The sequence below is a fragment of the Heloderma suspectum genome, chromosome 5 (genome assembly GCF_057233095.1).
Source record: "Heloderma suspectum isolate Gila_16-S chromosome 5, 16-S_ref, whole genome shotgun sequence".
Taxonomy (NCBI): Eukaryota; Metazoa; Chordata; class Lepidosauria; order Squamata; family Helodermatidae; genus Heloderma; species Heloderma suspectum.
This window is the reverse complement of record NC_139462.1, coordinates 78,680,850-78,700,529: the sequence shown is the minus strand read 5'-3', so window position 1 is coordinate 78,700,529 and position 19,680 is coordinate 78,680,850. Positions and strand designations below refer to the sequence as shown.

The 19,680-nt window shown below is 44.1% G+C and overlaps 1 protein-coding gene across 1 annotated transcript in view; it reads right to left on the bottom strand.

The window, feature by feature from the left end:
• Nucleotides 1-19,680, bottom strand: part of LOC146344041 (polypeptide N-acetylgalactosaminyltransferase-like 6) — a 212,664-nt gene that overhangs the window by 54,703 nt on the left and 138,281 nt on the right. The window contains exons 5-6 of the mRNA XM_084860291.1: nucleotides 18,278-18,385; nucleotides 4,284-4,505 (exon numbers count right to left, since the gene is read on the bottom strand). Of these exons, the coding sequence (XP_084716417.1) occupies nucleotides 4,284-4,505; nucleotides 18,278-18,385 (330 nt within the window). The remainder of the gene's footprint in view (nucleotides 1-4,283; nucleotides 4,506-18,277; nucleotides 18,386-19,680) is intronic.

The window sequence follows — 19,680 nt, the reverse complement described above, 5'->3', positions numbered from 1 at the left end:
TCCGTGGCAGATTTCTCCACCATCCCTAGCTGTAGGAGCATCACAGAGGGGCTTTCAGCCCAGCAATGCTTCCTAGAATGTCCAGGAGACCCTGTAATGTTTCGTGGTCTCCTGAGCATTTAGGAACTCCTGTTAAACTGTTCTAAGAGCCCCACCCTGCTGCAAGCAAGACCTTTTAGAGCTTTAGGAATGCTCTTTTTTTCTTTTTTAGGTTTTTTTTTAGGGGAGGGAGTATTAATTCCCCTCCCCCATACCAAACAAATTGCAAAAAAAGAAAGCCTCAAAATATTTAGTGCAGCACTAATTTAAATACATATTTAAATACATCTTTTTGAATGCATTGTGTCACAAAATAATATTTCTAAACATCTCATATCAAAATATGCATTATTAAATGTATTTTATTCCAAAATACACATTTCAAATCTTTTTTGAGCTGAGAAGTGTCTGACAACATTTGGAGAAGTGTGAAATTCGAAGGACAACTCCATTCTGATTTGCAAGTTAGTTTGGGAGGTGTGAATTAGCTCCTGTCATATTGGAATTTGCAAAAATCAAATTCCTCATGCATCCCAAGCTCTATGCCAGTCTCGCCATATGTGGGCTGCTGTGTTCACGCAGGGATGGATTGTGCCCTTGCTTTTTGACATAAATGCTGAAATGCTGAAACCTCTGAATTCCGTGACCACACAGCTCAGGTTATAAACCTGACATATATGTAAAATAGATAGGAATGAATTCATGAAGTAGTGAGTTTCTTTCATGTCAAATCCTTCTGTAATTTACCTGCCATGCAGCACTTGCTTCAAGTATGAAAAGGCAAAACAGAAGACCAGATGGATCATGTACCGCAGTGCATGGTTAGAGGCAAAAAGAAGTCCAAAATAGCAGGCTGCCTCAAGGGTAAATTGGCTGTTTGCAAAAGTCCCATTAGCCTTTGCAAGAACAGGCACTGTCTATCAATCTTTCGTTTGTATGAGAGAGAGAGAGAGAGAGAGAGAGAGAGAGAGAGATTTGCAAGAAGAAAGGCAACTTTTCATAGGCTGTTTATAGATTTGCAGTTCAGGTATCCAACTGCTACCTTTCCTCAAGCTGGAACAGCCAGGCCAATATACATCTTTTCCAAATGGAAAAGGCACTGAATGAGAGCCCATCTGGGTATGAGTAGGGATGTATGGACTGTGTAAAATCTACTCCGTCTGTGTTTTGCAGATTGTCAGGTGCCTTTTGTTCTATCATCCACTCACAGATGGATGTGAAAATGTCATGTGGAAAAATATGCAAATAATTACATAAGAGGTTTCATAACAATTTACATAATTTACCTTAGTATGTAACATTTAGCATATTGTCCCCCATTCCATTCAACTTTTCCTCAGCAGAAACTTCCATATTTTCCTACGAATAAATATGCGTACATTTTGGGAAAGGAAAAACAACAACCCGAAAGTCAACAAACTCTGCGTGGCCTGAGGGGGCTGCTCTGCAGCAGATCCTGCAGGTTGGATTCTTAGAAATCTGAGTTCATTTTAGCTCACTCAGATTTCTCCAGCATCCCTAGGTATGAGGCAGATTCCTGATGGGCACGGCCATGAGCGCCTTTGAGAGAAGCAGGGATGGATATTTCCTCTCGCTTTCCAGCTTCTTATTATAACATCTATTGGATATTCAAAGTCAGAATCATTCATCATTGGGGGTGGGTGAGGGGACACAATCAAGGTGTTGGCTTGAAAAATAACATATTAGAAATTATGTTGACAGAAAAATGGGATGTACAGGGAAAATATCACTAGGTGTCACCATTTAGGCTGAGTGTAAACAATAACAAATCTGAGACCCATGAGAATGCTTCCTCCTTTGTGGTTCCAATTGCTCAGGCCCCAATCCTGTGATAGCGGTACAGTCAGCTGAAATGGAGGGGAAAGCCTCTTTGCCCCCCCTCACACCCTTTTAACATGGAGGATGTGTGCATAATCAGAACAAACTGAACCAGCACCTAAAACAGGAGTTTTCTTGGTGGATCGTTGCTGGTTGAGAGAAGTGGACATCTTTGCTTGTCTTTGCCAGCTTTTTTTTCCTGTTCAAGTGCTAGCATGATCAGGCCCCATGTTTAAGTTCAGACCACCACAGCCTTGTAGCAGATCCACACAGCTGGGAGTGACTGACCTGGACCATTTCTGCAAGGAGTGCTAGATTATCCCCGGATGCAAAGTTCCTGTGTACTCAGCTGTGCACCAAACACCAAACAGGAACCATCAGGATGTATTCTGCAGGACTCAGGAAGCACATGCTGTGCTGTGCTTTCATAGCATTTGGACAGAAGTACTTTGGGTATGCACTTTGACAAAGATTGGTACTTGGGATACAGCATGGTTCGCAGGCTTCACTGTGCCAGAAGCTTACATTTTCTCGAGTTAAAAAAACAAAACAAAAAGCTCAGAAGCAGAGCTTGCAACATGATGCTATGAATAAATGGAAACATAAAATGCCTGAAGATAATAGAATGTATCTACAACTGCAGATTTGGGGTGTTAGAAAAACCAGGGCATGCATTAATGTATACTGGTACAACATAACAAGTGATACCATGTGTGTAAAGAAAGATGAGACTAAAAGGAAACAGTTCTAGAGAGGTAGCAGGTCAGAACTCTCTAGAGCCTCCTCAGACATGTTACAAAACCATTGACAAAACTCTCCTGACCTGTGGACAGGAGAGGAAGAGGAAGCAACCAGCTGAACTTTGCTCTTGTCCATATCCATTGGGGTCGTTCTTTAACTACATGCCATTCCCCCCCCCATTGTTTTCTGAGTTATTTGATATACGTATATAATTCAACATTAAAATGGGTCATTCTGGCATGCCTCCATCCGGAGTATCTGAAGGCCAAACTAAACATGTTAGATACATCATTGCATTTTCTTTCCAAATGCAGATAGCAACCACAGAGGTGAGGAGGTGTTGATCGTTATCAAGATCGCAGCAAGGGGGGAGGTGGAGTGCACCGCTTCCCTCCCCTGCAGCAATCCTGACAAAAATGGCCAACGGGAGCCTTCCTCCCAATGCAAATAGCAGCTTCAGAGGAGCAACATTCACCAGGACCACAGCAAGTGTGGGAGGAGGGCTACACACACTCTCCCTGCCTGCTTCGATCCCAATGATGATCAGCCCCCTCCCCCAGTAGCTGCTGTTTGCATCTTTTAGAAGTGCACATTAAATGCAAATACACATTTCATGTCACATCCAGTTTTGCCCTAAGAGGCAGTTCGCACAGACATCCTCTGGCCATTATTCCCACGCCACCTTGGGTATGTATGAGGGGAAAAAATGTAACCTGTAATCAGAAAGTGATTCCTGTGATTGTTTCAGCTCCCCAATGTAGCACCTTGGTAGCAGAAATTGCTTCCTGAATATACCACCAAATTATACATTAAATTGCTCCAGCTATATCTGGGAGCCACCATGTGGACAAAAGCCAGTGGGAGACTTGTATGCACTGGCCCCATGTTCACAGCCTAAAGTGTGTTATTTTAAAAGACGTTCCCGCTCCCTTAAGATGAAAAGGTGACTTTGAAACAAGCTCTGATTGCTGATTGAAACCCCAATAGGAAACTGACAACAAAGAGAAGCCAGGAAGCAGACAAAAGAGGACCAAATATTTCAGAAGCCCACATTGTTGTTGTTGTTTCATATAAATATGAACAAAAGGAGGGATGGGGAAACAACCATTTGCACACAAAAATGCATTATGGTTTTCATACACATGTAAGAAGGGACACAAAAATTGATGGCCCAATTCATATGGCAGTCTCCAAAGTCTGATCCACAGAAACAAGGACCTGTGCATTTTGAAAAGCCTCCCATGTGTGTGTGAGAAAGAGAGTGAGCGAGTGAGCGTGCATTTATGGGTGGTGGTCCAGAGAGAGAAAAAAAGATTGTGTGTGTGTGTGTGGGGGGGGGATGAGTTAGCTGGCAGAGGAGGGAGTGGGGAAGAAAAAGAGTTTGCCTTCTGTGAAACAGGTTTCTGTTGGTGCTAAAAAAACTGTGGGTTTAAAGGAGTTGTTTAGCATGTTGGGGCTCAGACCTCATCTCTGCCTTGTGCTCAGTCTTTGGGGCAGGATACCTGTCCTTTGTGACTAGCCACACCTCCCATGACAGCCATTTATGGTGATGCTATGGACTGTTTCTCAAATTGCCACATGTGCCCATGCCCCCCCCCCCAAGTTGCCGAACCCTGGAGGGAACCGTGCTGCTCTACTTGGCTGTGTTGTAGTATATTCCTCACCTCTCCCCATGAAGCAGGTGGGGGCTCCACCGGAGGGAAATATTTAGGGACATCCCAAGCCACAGCAGCCATGAACCACTTGAAGTCCTTGCACTTAAGGTGCTTGCGAAGCTCCTTCTGGGCTGAGATATCACCGGTGGAGAGATGCCTGTACTCGGGCCGCCTCTGGTAAACGTACTCTGCGAACTCATCCATCCACGTTTCTGCCACACGCTTCAGGTTCTGAGCAGCAGAAAGCAAGAGTCAGTCAAGCTGAAGACTGGTTGTTACCATTGATACACACACGCAATTACAATATGCCATTCCCTTATCCAGCTTTGGATGGTTGTGTATTAAACAAATGGGAGCCTTTCACATTTAAATGCTATTAGGAGCCTGATAAAAATCAGACTGATGGCTTCATTCCTCCTTTAAGAAGAAAAACAACAACAACAACAACACTTTGTCGCAATTACTGAAAGGGATTTAATTAACTAGATACAGAAAATACTTGGTTAATTATTTCAGTGGAATCTTACTCCAAATCTCTCTTGCTCACTTGTTACTTCTTGATTGCCTCAGCTACTTTTCCACATCATTTCCGTGCAGAAATATTTGGGAATTTGAGATTTATTTATTTTTAGAAGAAAGCCTGGGTATATACTGGGTATAATCTGATGTGTCAGTGTTTTTCCTTAAAAATCCCAGATATTACAAGTCTTGAAAACAAACAAACAAACAAACCCCAAACCCTTTGGAAACAAGTGTCTATTTTGCTGCTGCAGTATCACATTGTTTGTTTGTTTATTTCATTTCTATACCGCCCAATAGCCGAAGCTCTCTGGGCGGTTCACAAAAATTAAAACCAAACAACACACAATAAAACAATTTAAAATATATAGAACATTAAAACCACAATATAACAATACAACCACAATAAAACCTAGCAGCAGTGCAGGAGTTTAAAATACAGATTTAAAACAGCAAAGCTAAAAATTTAGAAAGCTAAAATGCTAAAATGCCTGGGAAAATAAACAGGTCTTCACCTAGCGCTGAAGGGAATACAATGTAGGTGCCAGGCGAACCTCACTAGGGAGCTCATTCCAGAGCCGGGGTGCCACAACAGAAAAAGCCCTCCTCCTAGTAGCCACCTGCCTCACTTCCTTTGGCAGGGGCTCACGGAGAAGGGCCGCTGACGATGATCTTAAGGTCCGGGCAGGCACATATGGGAGGAGGCGATCCTTTAGGTAACCTGGCCCCAAGCCGTTAAGGGCTTTAAATGTTAATACCAGCACTTTGAATCGGGCCCGGAAATGGACTGGCAGCCAGTGCAGCTGGAAAAGTATTGGCGTAATATGAGCTCACAGGCCAGTCCCTGTTAACAATCTTGCTGCCCTATTTTGGACCAGCTGAAGTTTCCGGACCGTTTTCAAAGGCAGCCCCATGTATAACGCATTGCAGTAATCCAGACAGGAAGTTATCAGAGCATGGATAACTGTAGCTAGGCTATCTCTGTCCAGATAAGGGCGTAGTTGGTATACAAGCCTAAGCTGATAAAAAGTGCTCCGTGCCACTGAGTTCACCTGTGCCTCAAGTAACAGTTCTGGATCCAAGAGCACCCCCAAACTACGAACCTGATCCTTTAGGGGGAGTGCAACCCCCTCCAGAACAGGTTGAATATCACCTAGCTGGGCAGACGAACCACCCACTAACAGTACCTCCGTCTTGTCTGGATTGAGTTTCAGTTTATTGACTTTTATCCAGTCCATTACTGTGCCCAGGCACTGATTCACTGCCTCACCTGGTTTTGATGAGAAAGAGAAGTAGAGCTGGGTGTCATCCGCATATTGATGGCACCTCAGCCCACACCTCCTGATAACCTCCCCCAGCAGTTTCATGTAGATGTTAAATAGCATGGGGGATAAAATAGAGCCCTGTGGAACCCCATGGCACAGAGCAATAATCCCCCAGCACCACCTTCTGGAATTGGCCATCCAAGTAGAAGCGGAACCACTGTAGTGCAGTGCCTCCAACTCCCAACCCAGACAACCTATCCAGAAGGATACCATGGTCGATGGTATCGAAAGCTGCTGAGAGGTCCAGAAGAATCAACAGGGTCGCACTTCCCCTGTCCCTGTCCCAGCAGAGGTCATCCCACAGGGCGACCAAGGCAGTTTCCATTCCAAAACCAGGCCTGAAGCCCGATTGAAATGGATCTAGATAATCCGTTTCATTCAACAGTGCCTGGAGCTGTCCTACAACCACCCGCTCAAGCACCTTGCCCAGGAAGGGGATGTTGGCCACTGGCCTATAATTGTTAACATCCTCTGGGTCCAGGTTAGGCTTTTTCAGGAGTGGTCTAATTACCACCTCTTTTAAAGCAGCAGGCACCACTCCCTCTCTCAAGGAGGAATATACAACCTCCTGGACCCAGCCAGACATCCCCTCCTTGTTTGATTTAATAAGCCATGAAGGGCAAGGGTCAAGCACACAAGTGGTCGATCGGACTTGGCCAAGCACCTTGTCCACATCCTCAGGCCTCAGTAACTGAAACTCATCCAGTAAAACTGGACCAGACAGTGCTCTGAACGCCTCTACCAATGGAACTGCATTAATGGTGGTGTCCAGATTCATGACGAATCTGAGCGAATCTGTAAGGTGTCTAGCCCCTCTTCTCCTCAGCTGGCCTGTTAATCCCTCAACGCCATACCTCCCCCTGCCCATGACCACAGTTATAGTAGATAACATTGTTATCTAGTTATTGCAAGTGGAACCTGCAACAAAATGTTACAGTGTGGAGTGTTTCCTTTCAGCATTCCAACCAGGGAGCCATGCCGTCTTCCAGAACACTCCATTCCATTGACCATTCAGCTTTCCCAGTTTTCCATCTCTATACCACCCCCACCCCTGCCCCACAGTATTCTGTGATCACTGAGCATGCTTAGTCCTCCTTTGGTTTTTGGTTTGGTTTGGTTTTTTGCCCCCTTATTGCATGTTTTTTCTCTAAATATTTTTTCAATTTTCACAAACCTTTGAGTTCTCCCAAGCATGCAGGCACCTCTCTCCAGTTTCTCAGTGACCCGTTTTGGCTACATAGCTGTTGGCACTCAACATCTGAGACTGCTATTAGAGGGAGTGATATCCCATCTTACATGAGGCTTTGTTTGCGCTGTGCTGGACTGTAGCAGATAACAGAGGTACACCCCATGTCCTGAGTTTTGACTGTTTGATATAAAGTGTCACTTCAAAAAGCTTTTCTTGTAATCAGGATTTCTTGAGTTACATGTGTACCACATTTCAGCATTCTAGCTAGTCTAAGGGTAGCCAAACCATTTCATGTCTGCTTGGTTGTACATTTTCTGACTTTTGTAGTAAGCAAGGTATCTTGCATTATGTGAGTTCCAATTCCAGCTCTCTGGATAGTGTGGAAATACTCAAACAACTATGATGCTCATAGTTGCTCACATATGTGACCCAGTCAGTGAGCGAAGCCCAAACATCTTTATATTCTGATACAATGAATATATATGCTACTACATAGTAAACAATGCAGGAGGATAAGCTAAAAGCCACATTCACTTAACAGGAAACCCTGGTTTCCCGCTATGAGAATAAATCATGGCCAGCTTTGTGCTTGCATAGTTTTTGTTCCCCCTCCTTCTCCTTTATGCACCAGAAGAGGAGAAGGAAAGCTTCTACTTGCATTTTTAAAGTACCTCAGTTCCCTGTGATGTATGAACTCAGGGAACTGCAGTTTGTTTAAACCATGGGTGGCTAATCTCTGGGGGCCATCCCCCCCCCAACACACTGGGGGACACATCCCTGCTCCTGCCACTGCTTCTCCACTGAATTTGACAGCACAGCAACAAAGAAGGGCTGAGCTACACATTCAGCAACATTGAGCGGTACCATTTCAGACTGCAGGTGGGAGGATCATATTTTTTAGTGCACCTCAATTGCTTTTTTAAAAAAAACCTTCCCTGTGCCTAGAAAATTAGCACATCAGGAGGAGGGCTAAGCTAAAATTTTCTCCTTGCTCTCCTAACTTTCTACATGCTGAGATATTTTAAGCGGGACAACATTCAAAAATGCAACCCCACCCCACCTGTTGTCTGAATTAGTAAGTCCAGGGCCCAATATGCATGGAAAGGGAATGAGAAGCACTTTCTGGTTATATCTAGATTTTCATGAAATCACTTTGGCCCATGGGGGCACATGAAGCAAGAAAAGCAGAGTATACAGTACCTAAAAGCCTGCTTTCATGGGTCATACAGCACTTGAATCTCCCATACTTTGGGGTTGGGTATGTGGAATAGAACTGAAAAGCATCAGTCCCATAGGAGCTGCTCAGCAAATGAGAAAGGCTTGTTCCCCGCCTCTGTCCATGCTCCCCTGCTCAGGGAAATTTATTGGAAGCACTGAATTAAGCCCCTGTAGTTTCCCACATTCCTTTCCCCTCTCATCCACCAGTGGGATATTGTAAAAGATTAGAAGATACTGCAGTATTGTGAATGGGAAAAACAGGCTACATAATCTGAATGGGTGAAGCGGCTTCTGCACTATTGTGAATGATTGAAACAGTGCTACTGCACATTTATGAATGGGAAAAGCAGGCTGCATATTATGAATGGGGAAAGCAGCTAGTCTGCTACTGTGAATAGATGAAACATCACAACTGTGCTATTCTGAATGGGAAATATAGGCTACATACTGTGAATGGGGAAAGCAGCTACTCTGCTATTGTGAATGCCTGAAATTGTGTAGCTACGCTATTCTGAATGAGAAATACAGCCTACGTACTGTGAAAGGGGGAAGCAGCTATTCCGCTAATGTGAATGAATGAAATAGCACAACTGCACTATTCTGAATGGGAAAAAGACGCTAGATATTGTGAATGGGAAAGCAGCCCTACTGCGAATGGGGAAAAAGAGGGAATGGGGGGAAAAGGGGGCAACTCAACCCCTTGACCAGGTCACTGCCAGGTCACAGAAATAGGCACAACCAGAATTTAATGTGGGGGATGGGGCACACTGCAGCGGAACCACGCAAGAGTCATGTTTAAGGAAAAAAGACACAGTAAAAGGGCTTTTGGAAAATGCCCTTTTTCCAGAGGGAAGCTGAGGGGTTGCTCTGTATTGGTGACAGCATCATCTGTTGTGAGCGACCCTGATGTGCTGTCCCTCTGCATTAAATTGGACGTATAGATTGGGCCCAGGAAGGACTCTACTCTGTAATTTACCTGAATGTGTATTTCAGCTCAAATGTGAATATGAAGATTCTAAAAAAAAACCCCAGAAGGTGGTTTGTGTTGTATTTTTTCTCCCCCACTAGATAAAACTTAGGGCCGCGGTGACTTAGTGGTTAAGACGCTGAACTGCAGACCGGAAGGTCGGCAGGACAGCAGTTCGAGACCCGAGTGCCGTGTGATGGAGTGAGCTCCCGTCTTCAGTCCCAGCTCCTGCCAACCTAGCAGTTCGAAAGCAAGAAATTGCAAGTAGATAAATAGGTACCGCTTCGGCGGGAAAGGTAACAGCATTCCGTGCACCTCGGTGTACAGTCATGCCGGCCACATGACCACGGAAGCGTCTTCGGACAGCGCTGGCTCTTCGGCTTAGAAATGGAGATGAGCACCACACCCTAGAGTCGGACACAACTGGTTGGGGACACCTTTACCTTTTAAGATAAAACTTCACTTTCATAGCTTCTTCTTCTCCCTCGAACCCCCCCCCCCTGCACCCCCATCAGACTCCAAATGAAGGTATTTGTTGTCGGGATATTCTAACTGTGAATGAATCATGCAGCCCCACTTCAGAAATACCACTTGCAACCTTGGTAATGTTAGTTCTTTAATAGTGTACCAGTGATACAGGCATGTTCTGCAAGAAGATGAAGAGCCATACACATCTCATAATCTGTGACATAAGATAATGTTTCTCCTTGGAATAGTCTCCCATTGCGATTTGCTTCCTACATTCTTTTAGAAGCAGCTCTCCAGAATTTTATTAATTTGCTTTGCTTCAAGCATCTGAACAAAGCTAGATGTCTCAAAACCAATAAGTCTTATCTGAATACAAAGAGAGTGAGATACAGAACAAATGGAGCACATTTCAGCTGGCACAGCAAGATAGGTTACCACCTGCTTTGTCTCCACAACCGAAAAAACATTAACGCCTGCAGGAATGGTGCGTGTGCAATTAGAGCAGTTTAAGAAATGATATCCTGGGAATACTTATTCTGAAATGACTTATGCCTCACATCAGGTTGCCTTTTGTTATGGTTATATGGGAAACAATGCAACTAGATTCTTCTGAGAAATTTCTGAGCCATTAGGTTTCAATAGCAAGGGCTCAGGAAGCCGGTGGGACAAAGCTAGAAAATGTATGGCATCCACTCTCACATCTGTTTCAGATCATTGTAATGCAGAGAATTCCATTGGGTCTTGCTTGCATAGATAACACTTACAACAGTTTGGCCCTATGGAGCACATTCATAAAAAGAAATCCAAAATTGCATGCGTTATGTTGTTTTATTCAACACGCCAACTGTACACATGCTGTACAGAGCACAGAAATGAAGTAGCCCCTGTCTACAGAGCCTACCATCTAGATTGAGTGTCAAAACAGAGGCAGAGGAGCAGCGGGGGACCAACAGCCAAATTGTGAATCTAGGACAATCTGATTGCCATGGAGGTAGAGGCAAAGCTGTTAGGTGGGGTTTTAGAAAGTTAGAAAAGGCATTGCTAAGGAACTGGAACTTGAAGAAGAAGAGAGAAGGGGGTTGATTGACACAAAGGGTGTCCCAGGTAGAGAACTACATTGCATCTAATAGTGGTACTGAAGGTTCTACTACATTTTGCACACCCAAATGCAAACACAACACATCGCACAGAGAGCCAATAACTCTAATGAACTATTCCTAAACACTTCTCAGCCCAAAATGCCATGTGAAAGTTGCATTGGCTGAAGTGGGTTAGTAGATGACACTTCCCAGTATATTTCAGTCCTGATCCGCTTCCTTCTCTTGCCTCTGCAAAGTCAAATAAATGTCACTTTGTGAAGTATGAGTTTTCTTCACTGATAACAGATGTTCTTATGTAAGGGCCACCCCAGTCCTTACGTTCTGAGAGGGAGGGCTTGCTGACTACAGACTACTGAAGCTCATCTGGTCATGGTGTGGAGGAGAGCCTTCTCAGTTGTGGCACCCACCATGTGGAATGATATCTCTGTTGAGATCAGGTGGGCTCCTAATGTGGTGGAGTGTTTCTGCTGACAACTGAAGACACACTTCTTTGCCCAGGCATTTGACCACTAGTATTGTCAGCTACCCCTGGTTATTTTAATTGAGATGTTATTGTTTTTATAACTGTTTTACTACTTGGTTTTATTGTATTTTATCCTAATCTTATATTGTAAACTGCTTTGGGTTTACAATATTTTTTTTTAATGAAAAGCAGTATAGATTTTTTTAAAAATAAATGAATAAAATAGATTTCAAGATGGCAGCAAAAATGTCCTGAATTTTACTTTGGCTGCTTCTCCTTTTTCTGTGATTTGGAGGTCTGTCCAGTCCTATTTACTGCATAGACTATGTTTGGAAGGGAGTGATTTGATGTGCCCAAGGGATCATTTGTGAAGTGTAACATACGAGAAGGGAAAATGATGCGGTAGCAAACTGGTGCATGTTCACTGAAATGTGATGTCACGCTCATATTTGCTTCTGAAGCAGAAGTAGGGGACCTCTTTCAGCCTGAGGGCCAAATTCAAATTCAGAGAAGCTCGGGGTGTGTGTGTGTGTGTCACATTCCAGTGGTGGGAGGGGCCAAAGGAAAAGGGGGTGGAGCCAAAATGCCAAAGATACCAGCATATTTTAGCATAAAGCTCTTCTTGCCAGTAACTTGGAGAGGCATTTCAGCCTTTTAGAACGGGGGAAAACTGCAAAAGCAGCTTCGGCTGGTTCACCAACTATGGCCTCTCCTGGACAGGGATGGCTTGGCCACAGTGGTACAGGTGCTAGTAACCTCAAGGCTGGATTACTGCAATGTGCTCTATGTGGGGCTGCCCTTAAGGCTGCTCCGGAAGCTGGAGCTAGTGCAAAATGCAGCAGCTCGGCTGTTGTTGGGAGCTGCCCCTTTTCAGCATGGAACTCCTTTGCTGAAGGAACTGCACTGGCTGCCTATCTGCTACCAGGCCAGGTTTAAGGTATTGGTACTAGTATACAAAGTCCTAAACAGCTTGGGACCAGGATACCTGAGAGAGAGCCTTCTCCCTTACCAACATGCCCGGTCACTGAGGTCATCGGAGGGCTTGCTCCTGGTGGTTCCACATGGACGTATGATGTGACTGGAGTTCACCAGGAGAAGAGCCTTCAGTGTGGTGGCCCCCTTTCTTTGGAATTCCCTGCCCCTGGAGGTCAGGCAGGCACCAACACTGTGCTGTTTCTGGCACCTCCCGGAAAGAGCACTCTTCCAGGAGGCATTCCTTCATTGACCAGTCAGGGTTTTTATTAGCATTCTGTTTTTAAAAATAGCATACTCTTAATCTGGTGTTTTAATGTTTTTAAACTGTTTTATCTTTTTACTGTTTTATCTCTTGTGTTCACCACTCTGAAATCTGTTCTAGATATGGAGCGGTATAAAATATTCTAATGTATGTATTTATTTATTTATTACATTTATAGCCTGCCATTTTTCCTCTTTAAGAAACTCAAGGAGGCATACATAATCCTCCTCCTCTCGATTTTATCCTCACAGCAACAAGCCTGTGAGGTAGATTGGGCTGAGAGTCTGTGACTGGCCCAAAGTCACCCAGTGAGCTTCCATGGCCATGTGGGGATTAGAACCCGGATCTCCGGGCTCCCAGTCCAACACTCTAGCCACTACACCATACTAGCTTTCATAAATATATAAAAGCTGGAAAATCATCAAACAATTAGCAGTCAGGTAAAAGGTGCCCAGTGCCAGGGGAAGGGGCCACATGGGGAACCCTGGAGGACTGGATTGGGACTCCAGGAGGGCTGGATTTGCCCTACTGGCCTTTGGTTCCCTCTCATATGTTATGAAGTATGGTTTAGTACGTTGTGGCTTAGTGGGCTAGTTCATATAGCTGGGGACAAATGTGTGTTGACCTCAAGGCTGCTGCACTGTGGAACTGCCAGTTCATAAAAACACCATCTCCACACAATCCAGCCATGAGACTGTTGATAGCCCCACATGCTTCCACAGGCAATCACGGGAGTCTGTTGACTATGTGAACTAGTTAAGAGTCTGCAGTACATTCCTTTGCTTCCTATCCGCATTTTCATATTCCCATCCCGGCTGTTTTCAGTGGACTTTCTATGCATGTAAGAGATTTCTGGGATGTAATGAACCGAGGGGTCGCAGCACATTGCCTGCAATCAAGTGGCTTCCAGAAGAGGCAAACAGGATGGGAGAAGGGATGGGTGAGGACTGGGTGCTCAACTCTATCCCACCCCACTGTTTCCCTGCACCCCCAAAGCAGCTTTATTCCCAGCAATTAAACTAACTAGGGGCAATTTGGAGTGGAAAAACGGCAAGGGAGGAAATGGTTAAGCACCCCTTTTCCACCTGATTCTTCTCCAATTTCCATTGCCTTTTTTACTTCTTCAAAAAAGGATGGTGTGGCTTGAGTTTCCTATATCTGCGAAGCAAATGTCATGATATTGTGACATGCTTAAAAAAAAGTGTTTGTACCAGAGTGACAAATTATTACCAGAGAACAGGGGATGGGGTTTTAAAGGGTTTGAAAAGTGTGACATACTTTGTGGATAGATAACACCCTCAGAGACACCTGGATGAAATAATGGATTTTGCTTTGCAGTAGAGAACTTTGCTTGTCTGGTTCTGGCCTTCTGTGGAAGACAGGGAGCTGTCCAGCAGCATCTATAGATAGAGAGCCTAGAACTGAGCAGAGGCACTGTCCAGAAGGCAGCTAGGAGCAGTTTTACGAAGGCTGTTGCATCAGTGGGTTCCAGGCAGAACTGATTCTGACCATACTCTGGTTGTGGTTCCTCCTCCCAAGAACTGACTTATTGTCAGTTGCTGTGTTGTTGGGACCAAGCTGTGCTTTGGGCTCATTCTTGTCTCTATTCATGAGGACTCGGTGGTGATTGGAGGCAGTGGGTGTGGGAGTGGGAGTTCAGAGTTTGAAGGTTACATCTAGTTAAGGTGCATTAGGGCCACAATTCTGTTGGTTCTCTGGGTGGGGTATTATCTGGGTGGGTACAGCATCAGGTGTTTTCTTCAGGTGCCCTGTCTCTCCCTGGTCCTGGTTCATGCTGGAGTCTATGTTGGGGTCCTTACCTGATGAGGAGGCCTCATCTGATTCAAGGCCTGGGGGATGACAGGTCCTGAAAGGGATCGCATAATATCTTATGGAGCCTAATGAAGTTTCCTCCTTCTACACTACAGTGTAGAAGCAACTCTACACACACACACTAGAAGACAATATAAGCATCTGTCATGAATGCTTCAGACCAGCCCTCCCCAACCTAGTACCTTCCAGATGTGTTGGACTACAACTTCTTCAGCCCAGCCCACATGGCCAATGAAATAAGCAATCCATCATAAAGAAACAATATAGTAATAAATTAAATAAGCCCATAATATAACAATAAACAATCCTGCCAGCAGCAACAACATGAAGAATCTAGTTTTTTGTTTTGTTTTGAAGTTTCCCATGCCATTAATCACTTGCCCCAAATGAAACATTTTAACTGGTGCCTAAAGCTTAATGTGCAGTGCAATCCTATATAAATTATCTCAGAAGTAAGCTCCACTGAGTTCAGTGGGACTTACTCCCTGGTAAGTGTGCTTAGGATTGCTGCCTAAGTGGATGCCAAATGAATGTGCTTGAGGATGGCATTCCAAAGTCACGGTACCACTACTGAAAAGGCCCTGTTTGCACTACCCACCCACTGCACCTCAGAATTTTATTGTAAAACAAACACCAAGTTGTTACTCATTTGTTGCCAAGGTTCCTGACATCTCTCCTCAAGGTAGTGTTTTTGTTGAGGGACCAGTACATTTTCCCCCCATACCTAAGATCCCCATCATGCAGTTGCTGGGAAAAGATGATTCAGTGTTTTCCTTTTCCCCAGACAACATGCCTTTTGCAATAGTGCAGCTATTTGATAGTGACAATGCTGTCACTAGTGACGAATGATCCAAACCTTTATGCTATTCTGAGAATAGTTTAATGTTTCATATTGTTTTCATATCACTGTTTAACTTTTGAAGGCTGAGTGCTCTCCCAGTGTACTGCTTAAGCATGGGAATATTGTTGCCATTATTACTACTATAGAGCCATCAACTGAGACCTGAGAGGAAGCACATGCTAGCCTCTGCCATTGGCCAGGAAACCAAGGGCTGCTGAGCACTATGGGTTGGGGTTTGCATTTATGTATGTTTGCATATTGTTACAACCTACTGTAAGCTACCTTGAGGATCGTTTGACTGAAAGGCACGATATAAATTTTCTCAATGATCAATCAGTCAATCAATCATATGCATGGGGTAACAAGTTAATGCATATGCATGGGGTAACAAGTTACAGGGTAACATGAAAAGGACAGGTCCCTGCTCCAAGGGACCTGTCCTTTTCTTACAAGCTAAAATTTGAAAGCTAAACTTACAAGCTCAAATTTGATACAGGGGGAAGCTCCAGAGGAAGGGAAGAAAGACAGAAACTTGTGATGAAGATGCAACTTGTACTTAGGTTTAGTTTCAGAAGGTGATGGGGATTAAGGAGTTATGCCAAAGCTTTCATGAAAAAAGGTGGTTTTAAGGAGGGGATTTTAAAGGAGAGGTGGTGCGATGTATGTGTTCTGAAATGAAGTTGGGATCAAACAAAACAGGAGAACTTCCAAAATGCCCAATGAAATAAAGAGATGAAGTCTCAGGATGTTGAAAAAATATATAGTTTTATTCTGAGGAGTAGCCCTACGCATTTTGGCCCTGACTTATATATATATATGGGCTTTCTCCAAGGGTCTGTATTTCTAAAAGTGCCTGTGGAGTTCTTGGAAAAAGATAGTCTCCAAGATTAATCATTTTGCTTCCTGAAGTGAAGGACAAGATGGTGCCTTCCCCATTCCACAGGGAAGGACAACAGCTGGGGTCTCAGGAAGAATGGCTGGGGGAGCTGCTGTAGCTTCCCCTACACAAAGCCTAGCATTGCCACCTGAGGCAGCTGCCTCACCCTGCTTAATGGTAGAGATTGCCCTACAGTTGGGCACATGATTCACTGACTGTCTGCAGAAGCCCTTTGACCCACTAAACTGAGATCCATATCCAACTGGCAGTTAATTTTGCCCAAACAGTTTATTATAAACCTAGGTGAAGCCTCCAGAGGAAAGTCAGAATGGCATAAACAAAGGACGTTATTACTACAGGAAGATATTACTGTTAAAAGGACTCCTTCCTTGACAACTCCGTCATTGACATTCTTTCAACTGTGTGGCTGTTGAGTGATGATAGCTGAAGTCAAGCATCAACTACCAGCATTTAAGGACCAAATATAAAGGTACCTTTGAAATAAAGGTACCTTTTTCTGGAACCTTACACACACACAATTCCTTTTTTTCCTTTTGCACACGAGTGCTTGAAAACACATCGATTGGAAAGCTCACATTTCATTGATTCGATAAAGCAAACTTATGAGATCGCTTCATGTAACTGAACCTCTTTTGTCTGGCAATTGGCTCAGGAAATGGAGCATGTGGGAACTGATCGGACAATCAGTTGAATTTTAGCCTCTTGAACTAAAACCAAGCAGAACATCAGAGCAAAATGTCTTCATGCCAGGCGTGCTGACTCAGGGTGACTTAATATACCCTGGACAAATTGTAGCAGCTTGTGCCAAGGTTATTATTTTCAACCAGAGATTGATTTGCAGAAACATTCCTGCCACCAACCAGAGTACTGTTAGAAGCAACCCTAAACTTAGAGTGTCATGCATGCGTCTCCCTATCCCCTAATTTGAGGAGTCAGTCCATTTCAAGGGTCAGGCCCACACCCACTGCTCTCCCAGAAAGCACTTTGCCAGACTATGGCTACTAGTCCTGATGGCAATATACAACCTCTAGTATCAGAGGCAGTATGCCTATGTACAGCAGTTGCTGGGGAACATAGGCGGCAGGGTGCTGGTGTACTCGTGTCCTGCTTGTGGGTTTCCTGTGGGCAGCTGGTTGGCCACTGTGTGAACAGAATGCTGGATTAGATGGACCCTTGGTCTGATCCAGCACGGCTCTTCTTAAGTGCTTATGACTCACTTCGTGGCTCCTCTGCTAAGGTGAAGTGTGTCCTGAATTATTCTGAACAGCTTCTAAGCTGTTCTGTATGTGGGTCTCCAATGTGGTATTAAGCTGTATGAGAAAGGGGAAGGATGAAAGGAAGAGGCTGCATCCAGTGTTAGTCCTACTTAGAGGAGACTTAAGTTAGACTAACATTGGATACAACCCAAGGAGTCCCTGAGCTCATCTCTTGTTCCTGATCCTCCAAATGAAGGTATGGAAGATTGAGAACGTGATACTTGAATGCAGCCTCCATGTTGTGTTATATGTTTCTTTAGATCAGGGATGCTTATCCTCAGGCTTGGCAGCTGCATCCAACCCTCCTTGGATCCCAATCTGGCCCTCAGTGCTTCTCCAGATGGTCCCACCCCTTTTCCCCAGCACCAATCATTTGGTGGTTCCCTGGCTTATGTGCAGTTATTCCCCACTGTAAAAGATTGAAATGACTATGCTATGGCTTCATTATTCACAATAAGAACTTTAAGTTAAACTATGCTGGTATTTTGGCCCTGCTCCCTTTAGTCTTTGACTCTGCCCACACTCTGGAATGTGGCCCCCAATAGGTTATCCAAAATGGAATTTAGATCTTGGGCTGAAAGAGGATCAACACCCCTGCTTTAGATAATCTTCACTTCTGTGCAAAGCAACTGACCAATGGAGTGATGTGCTTACTGCTGAAAAAGGCACAGCAAAACCTAGCTACTTACTCTTGCCAGACTGGTGCCAGATGGAACTTTGTAAGGGACGTATTTCCTATAGATGTGCCCAACTCTAGAACATGGAACGTCAAACATGCCACCTCCACACATCCAGACCTGAGGGAGAAACAAAAAAGAAAGAGACGGAGGTGAATGTTAACAGAGGTGAGAGTGTGGTAATGCCCGCAAGGTGAAAAGAATACAGGTGTTTGAGGAAAACCAAACCATTCTGTTCTTATTCTTCTTATAATGACTGTGACTGGAAAAAGTAGGGAAGTTGCTTTGAAAGAAGAAATGGCATCTGCAAGCATTTTTTTTTTTAACAGAGCAATAAACAATGCACAAGGCTATAGTTAACACAGTTATCAATGCTGTTTTTCTACAACAGAAATAAGAGTTCTACATCATTAGGAATTTTGAAACTGGTGAGAAACACAGCCAGTCTCTTGATTGAGCACTTGCAGTACACTGCAAATTACTACAGCTTCTTTTGGACTTTGCAAACTTCAAAAATGCTTAGAGCGTAAATGACTAGGAAGCAAAAGTCCTGTGGAGCTAAATGGCATCGTATAATTAAACCTTCCAGAAGGAAGATAATGGAAAACAGAAGAGATAGCAAATGGTATCCAAAGGACAGCATACATTACTGATTATGTTAGTTTGGGGGAAATTAACAAAACACTCATACTAAGGTTATTTTTAATCTTCTTAACAAGTCTGATTCGCCTTGTAAACAATTGTAAATCCTAATAGTTCTAGTGAAGAACAGCTTGGCTGAGACTTGATCACAACACACACACACACAAAGGCCAATGACCTCCTAGAGCATTCCAGGATGTGTTTTCCTTTAGAGGGGTTGTTTTAAATTCACATCCTCAGGGAAAAGTATCCAATCACATCAACAGGGTAAATCCACCCATTCCTTGCCTTTAGCAGCTTTTACATTCATTTAAAAGCAAATGGGACCTACTGCAAATAAATGTTGCAGTGTGGAGTGCTTCAGTTTTGGGTTCTAACTAGCCAGCCAGCCAGGCCCTCTTCCAGGATATTCCATTGTATCCCCTCCTTTTCCAGTATCCCATCTGTCAGCATTCTGTGTCCGCTGAGCATTCTCAGACCTCATTCTGCCATTTTTGCATTTTTCCCATTAGCATTTCTCTCTCTCTAAATAACCTTTTTGTACTTCCGCAAACCTTGGGTTCTCCCAAGCCTGCTGATATCTCCCTCTTGTGTGTGGGTGGTGCCATTTGGCTAAATAAGGATTAACACTCAGAGAATGAGACCAGTATACGATTAGGTTGTGACATGTTTCACATGCCGCTGCCTCTCACATCTTCAATTCTGCCTCCATTCTCTCTCCCTGAGAAAAGCCCTGATCCCAGAGAAAGTCATATGCTACGCAAAGGTTCTCT